At 35.8% G+C, this 7,500-nt stretch overlaps 1 protein-coding gene across 1 annotated transcript in view; it reads right to left on the reverse strand.

Moving 5' to 3' along the window:
- LOC137634906 (microtubule-actin cross-linking factor 1-like) overlaps positions 1-7,500 on the reverse strand; it is a 1,614,628-nt gene that overhangs the window by 493,925 nt on the left and 1,113,203 nt on the right. Inside the window, exon 56 of the mRNA XM_068367453.1 lies at positions 4,229-4,267. Coding sequence (XP_068223554.1) covers positions 4,229-4,267 — 39 coding nt within the window. The remainder of the gene's footprint in view (positions 1-4,228; positions 4,268-7,500) is intronic.

Consider the following 7,500-nt stretch of genomic DNA (forward strand, 5'->3'; position numbering starts at 1 on the left):
TATACGCATATATGTGTATATGTATGTATGTGTATATGTATGTATGTATATATATGTATATATATATAAATATATACACACATACACACACACACACACACACACACACATATATATATATATATATATATATATATATATATATATATATATATATATATATATACATGAACATATTGATAAACAGTGTCACTTAAAATTGAGAAGACCTAATTCAGCCAGTTCTTATCATTTTGAGCAAATATGAATTACTTTATGCCTCTGGCCACTAAAGAATGACCAACTCTCTTCGCAACCTGTGGAACATCAAATGACTCAAATTGAGTTCATACATAGAGAATTCAGAAATGTAGGGATGAAGAGTATCAATTCTAAAAATGATAACACTTACAACCTCAAATTTTCTCAAAATATCTGAGAGCAGTGAAAGGTGATATTTCCAATACAATAATGATAACACGTACAATCTCAAATTTCCTCAAAATATTTGAGAGCAGTAAAAGTTGACATATCCCATACACGCCAGTTACGCTGATGTTAAGAATCACCATTCGAAGTAGTTGGAGGTATTTAGAGGACGAAGAAACGAAAGTCGGTTTTGCGTGTAACTAAATAACAAACAATTCCCACCATTAGTATTTTGTTCATACTTATATAAGTCCTATTTCCTATGAAGAGATTGCAATCAATATGAGAAACTTATAATGCACATTTTGATCATATTCAAGCCTAATATGTACATAATGTCTCGAGGTAAAACGTAAAAACGATCACCCTGATCAAAACTGCCATTGATTTATGGAAATATGGGACAAGCATTTCTAATCTAAGAACCGGCAATATCTCCGTCCGTCATGCAAAGGGTTTATATCTACAGAGCTCCATTGGTCAACAGAAAAAGAGTAAAAATCAGCACCCAGGAAGAAAAGGGAGATTGGTAAATAATCAATATTCTTTATGGAAGAGTCACGTGGAAAGGATTTTTGAAATGGAGGGCGACAGTCCCTGTCTTGGCTGAAGATAATCCTCTGTTGAGAAACAAGTCTTCAAAAGTTTCCCAAAGAGGCGAATATTATGCAAGCTGCTCCATAACCGAAAAGGAGGAATACATAATGGAGGAGGAAGAGGGAGAATAATACGAAAATATTGATGAAGGGAGAGAAAGAGAATCAAACTGAAGTGGGAGTCGAGAAAAAAATGGAGTATGAACAAAAGAATTTACTCGTACAGAAAGAACCTTTCAAGAAAAGCCGTTGAATGAATGAATGTCAATGTAATTAAATAAGAGGGGAAGCTAAGAATTACATTTTTAACAAGGCACGGAGATGAGAGGAAACCTCAAGGGAGATAGGGATTCATGATGATGATGAGAGAGAGAGAGAGAGAGAGAGAGAGAGAGAGAGAGAGAGAGAGAGAGAGAGAGAGAGAGAGAGAGAGATCTTAGTGGATGAGATTTTCCATTCAAAATATTGGATTAGTATCAAGTTTCTGAAGTAAGATGTTTATCCTAATACACCGCTTTCCAGGAATGTATCAAATCCAGTTAACACATATATTATTCCCACATCCATTTATTACCTCAGACATCAAACTTCCATAATACATGGCTCTAATCATATTATATCATCCGTTCAACTAAACAAAACTGACCCAAGCTCTTACAATAAAGAGCTCATACCACCTCTTCATTATTAGGGGAATTGAATGTTACAGTTTAAACAGTAAAAAGAAGCGAGACATACTCAAACACATTCAAGACATAATTGATATCAGGTGAGAGTCTTATGATAGGAAAATTTCCCATTTACAGATTGTTTTATCAATTAAAAAATAAATCTTCAACGGCAACCATAAGTCTTCAAGGGATTTTTTCCCCTCTATATCAACCAATCACGACCTCTCCCCCTCTCAACCTGTCTGTTTCACTTGTGATACATGCCTTGGATTCATGGAAATATTGTGTTAACCTTTTGACTGACTATATTTCTTTTACTTAACTACAGGATACTACATCAAAAAAACCTTGGAATAATGTCTGAGACTTGACGATATATGACAAAAGAGAACCCAAGTAACCTGCGAGAGTTTTAAAGCTCATGATTTTGAAGTAATTAAGAATAATGAGTTGTATTTAGGAAAAAAATCCTATTTATACACAGTAATATCCTTAACGATCCCCTATTACGAGAGGCTATTACTGGCTTAACAAACAAAGATCTCGAAATTTATGTACCAAAACTACCAGTAACGGAAAAAAATCCGAAATCTTGGAAGTAATATAAGAGAGACGATACACCTAAATTTACTCTAACAGTGTACACAGACTAATTTAATAACGAAAGAAGAAACTATTACTTCAACCACTACGAAAAAATACGAAGTTCACGGAAACGAAGAGGCAAATTATAAGAAAATGATGCTATAAAGTTCTAAAAAGAATGTTTCGATGATTACAAAGAAATATCCTCTACTTTTTAATCTCGACATTGAAGACTAAATCGTTGTCTAAAAAAAAATATCACTTAGCTTCTCCAAGAAAACTATGAATCCAACACAATTAAATAAACCGGTAACTGAGTATACAATCTAAAGATACTCTGAATTCCAGATGTATATATCATATGTATATAACATGGACGATATGTCACAAAAGAAATAACCAAAAAAAAAAAAAAAAAAAAAAAAAAAATAAGAGGTATATTCGGTAGTAGGAGAGAGCCTATATATACTACGGGCTGTGTTAGGAGTATCTCCGAAGACTTGAAACTAAATCAAAATTATATTTTCATAATATACCAAGGGGTTAAATTTTTTTTTTTATTATATCGTCAAAACATTCAATTTCAGAGTCGGGTCGTAATATCAGCATTATACTATCCATACATTACATAAATATTTTCATGAATTAATCTCCGAGTCATGCTCTCTGTTATTAAACTAGTTACTATGCAAACACTGAAAATTAATTTATAATCATCTAAATTTGTCAAATAGAAAAGAGTAAAGCATCTCTGCTGATTAGGAAAGAAAATATCTATTATATTTTGGCCCATTTCCTATATAACATCAACTTTTCCTTAACACGTTTGGTTTAGAGCAATGACAAGTTGACACTTTTCATATTAGGATTAGTATTCCACAATAACAATCATAAGAAAACATCCGAGATATGCATTGCATGAAAAAGGCAATAACATCATGATTGAAGCATATGAATGCAAACAATATATTTATAAACATTTCCATAAAGGATTAAATACTTACAGTTAGAGAGTAGGAACTAAATCTAGTCGACATACCTGGAAAGAAATGGAAAAATTATCAATTAGGTGTATGATTACGGAGAAGTTATACTTGACAACTAATATCAATGGCATTATTTCAATAAAGAAAATAACTATCACATTACTTAACAATGTCACAATCCTTTTTTGGCAATATGAGCCAAGTACATGGCGACGATGAACACAATCGTCGTAATGATGGTTTTTAACAGCAATAACACTAGCACCAACGATTGCCTGTATATTCAATCTACTTACAAAAAACAATATTTCGCACTACCATTTGTCCATGCTAAACACACAAGAACACTAAATAACCTGTATGTACATTTCTGAGGGAAGTGACTTTCTAACCAAAATGCTTACAGGTAGATTTCATTCAACTCTTGGTTACGTTTGCTCGATCGTTTAACCCCACCGGTAATCTTTCTCGTCTGTCGAAAAATTACCAAACCTTCTCAGTCTTACCAATAATTCTCATTTACTCCAATTACCATTTAAGAATAGTCTACGATGCTCACTGCACAGCGAACCAACTACGACATTAAAGAAGATGGAATTTTAAGATGGAATTTACATTTAATTTACAAACAAAAAGGATTTCTGGGAAAACCAATGAAGTTTTTGGGTACGAGAAGAACGTAGCCAATATTTATTCATACACACAATATAATGCTGTCTTTATGAGTTACTAAGGTGCCTTCCTGTCCCTAGATACAATACAAAATCTATGGTTTAAAAAGGTGCAAGGAGAAATATTTATATACGTCTACGCTGGTCTGCAAAAAGACAAGAGCTGGGTAGAGAGGTGGTTATGGAAGGGGGTATATCTGGGAGTTATACAAAAATCTTGGACTCGTTTCTCAAGTTTTAATACAATATACTTTTCATGGGTCTTCTACCGGAAAGGAAGGCTCCAAGTGAGGCACAGTATTGGGACCTACCTTGTACTGCAGTTGATCATATGAGGAGTAGTGAGCGAGCTATGAAAATGAGACTGGACATTAGAGAAATATATTAAAGTATGAGGCATTGGATAATAAAAGATCTCTAAATTACGGTACAAATGAACATCCTAATCTCATTCATCTCAAGTGAAACTTCAACACGAAACATGTCTTGCTAAAATATATCTTGAAATATGTCTATGCTAAGAGAACTGACTAAATAATTAGTGCAAACTAATGCATTCATATGAGTATTGCTATTCATACATTTCCTAAAAATATTCTGGAATGCGTATGTGACTTATATAGTCTCTCCTGCCAAATAGAGAAAGAACATTCATAAAATGAACCATACACATCGTGAGAGAAGTATGAAAAAGCAATAATGACAATTAAAATTAAATAAGTTTGTATTTGTACAATGGAAAAAAAAAATTAAACATACCATTCAAAAGTAACTTCCATAGATAAATTCACCTGCAAAAAATATATTACATACATATGTATATTTAATAAGACTAGTTGCTGTAATGTCCTTAATAAATTACCTTAATAACGAAGATGAACTATACATTTACCAAATCACAGTAAAATTAACTTTAGGATATATGTATAAAATACATTTCATGATTCAGATATTAAGCGGTACAAGCTTCAAACAATTAATAAATTTATCAATAAAGCAAATGAAAGAAATACGGGTAACGTAATCTTAATCATCTTGTTAGGTTTCAGAACTGAAATATTAATAAGAAATGAAGAATTTGCATCATAAACAATATGAAATCATATTATAATGTGCATAGATGAACGTTTTAGTCCAACACCTTGGTTTTAGGGGAAAAAGAAAGCGAATTAATGAAAAAAAAATCTTTTAAGAGCGAAATCAAGCAAACTATATCAAGGTCTCTTACCTGTGAGAACTTCGACTGGGTATCCATGATTTCGAAGAAAAGTTGCATCTTCCGATGGAATGCTTGAGTGCCTTGAGCTGGCGATGGCGGGCTAATTGGCAACACACAAGTCGGGAACCCATGGGCAGTATGCCTCAAGGGTAACTGTCTTAGTTGCCCCCTTCCCCGCAGTTCCAAACTGGAAAACCTTCTCGGGGCAGGTCCACCATTAGGAGGCGACACCAAGAACCCTGCAGGGTCAGGGCCCCGTTGAGGGGAAACTGCAGGCGAGCTATATGCAGACCGACTTCTATAGTTATTAGGTAAGGATCTTTGGCTCACATGCCCACTCGAACGTCCAAGCCCATCAGGCCGTTTGGGCGTGCCCCCTGGAGTTGTAGCAGGCGTGCTGGATGGGGTATTGGCAGAAGAACCCCTAGATATACTGCCAGATGTTTGCTCTGTTGTTCTTGAAGGAGAAACAAATCGCGCTGGTGTTGATGCTCCACTAGCTACAGGACTTTGACCAGTTAAGCGGCTTAGACTGCCAACACTGCTGCTGCCTCCACACTGGTAGAGAGTCCGGGCACCACTTTTCTCCTGTGGTCTGGCCAGCTGGAGACGACTTTCGATGGTTCGCAGCAACGCCTGACCGTCAGGCAACGTGGAACCACAACTACTGTTATTAATCGACGAAGGATTGGAGGCCCCCAAAGAAGAAGAATAATTCCTGAGTCCGTAATCTGATATGGAGGAGGGCAATGACTTATAACCACTCTCGGGGCTTTGCAAACTTTTGCTTGTCGATTCTTTGGTCCTGGTTTCACTTTTGTATTTTTGACTCTCGGTCAAGTTTTTCAATCGCATCTCTTCTAACTTGGCCCGCTGAAAGAGCGCCTCAAGATATGCTAACTTACTTATGTTAATTTCATGCGCTGCTCTGATACGACTAAGCCCATTGTCAAATCTAGAGTTTTCGTTACTGGGAGAATCTTGGCCATAATGCGTGAGTGGTCTAAGGGCATCATCTAGGCAATGGTCGCCATTCAGAGCAGGTGTTGTCTGAGATCTTGGTAACGAAGATCTAATATATCTGGGAGGAGGCTCTATGTCATCCTCGATTCTGTTTTCCTCAGAAAGAGGAGGACCACTACTCTGTTCGGAACCAGAACTCTCTTCGTAGCCTGGACTGGCTTCCTTACCGCTTGTGGCTCCACTGGTGGCACCAGAATCTTCTGAATCTGACGAGCGTTCACCATTAGCTAAACCTAAACGGCCACCGTTTTCCTGCTGCCTACTTCCAACGTACTTCATACTGCTGGGATCGAAGCTGTCAGAAAACCGTTTAGAACTCCCATTACGGTAAAAAGAAATGTAACTTGGATCATCCCCGCATACAACGGGGCTGGGCAACAGTCCACTCATGCTGGTGCGAGAAGGGGCATTATTATTTGACTTCGACTCCTTCCGGGCCCCTGAAGGCCTCCGACCTGCCTCGTGTGTCATCTTCGCGTGGTCCCCGCTGGACCTACGTCACATGCGGGGCACTGCACGCCAACCCTCACATATCCCACACTTTTTAAGTCTCAATCGTACATCATGGTTTAAAACACATCATTATAGCAGAGTTCAGCACTTTATATACATTAAAAATCTGAAATAAAATGAAAATGGTTCACATGATAATCTTAAACACTAAGCAATTCTCAACATTACCAAAGTATTTTAAGTCTACGGTATGTGCCTGTCCTATTTCACTTACTGCACTGCCTTTAATATTGTGTTTTTCGTAACGGATACTTAATCTTGCATATCTAAAAATATAAAAAATGTGGGGATAATGGCCCTGATAATTGTCGCAACATCAGAAACCTTGAGTTAAGTGAATGAAACTAAAGAATATCACAGTCGTAGCCCAACTAATAATAGCTGTAGTAAAAAGCAGGAATATAATATTTATATCACATATTTAACGGTTAAAAAAATTAACTAAAATACAGTAAAACCTTTATCGTATTCATAAAAAAAAAAATAAAACAAAGCCGTAGGAGGAATAATTTTCCTCAATCCGTAGCAAAAATAACATAGGAAATTTTCCAAAAGCGATGGTGGATGAATAACGAAGAAATACTGTGAAGATGATTTAACAAAGTGGAAAAAAGATACAGAAAGAAAATTAGGACTGATTATAGCATAAGGAAAATAAAAAGTAGAATAATAAGGTAATTTATGTTCTATACAATATGTTGTGAAAAAATAAGTCAAAATATAGAAAAACTAAGAAAAAAATTATAGATATATGACTCGAATGACTAATGTAATACTATTGTCTAACGAAATACTACTACTACTACTACTACTACTACCACTACTACT

Source organism: Palaemon carinicauda, chromosome 45 (genome assembly GCF_036898095.1).
Source record: "Palaemon carinicauda isolate YSFRI2023 chromosome 45, ASM3689809v2, whole genome shotgun sequence".
In the NCBI taxonomy this organism is placed as follows: domain Eukaryota; kingdom Metazoa; phylum Arthropoda; class Malacostraca; order Decapoda; family Palaemonidae; genus Palaemon; species Palaemon carinicauda.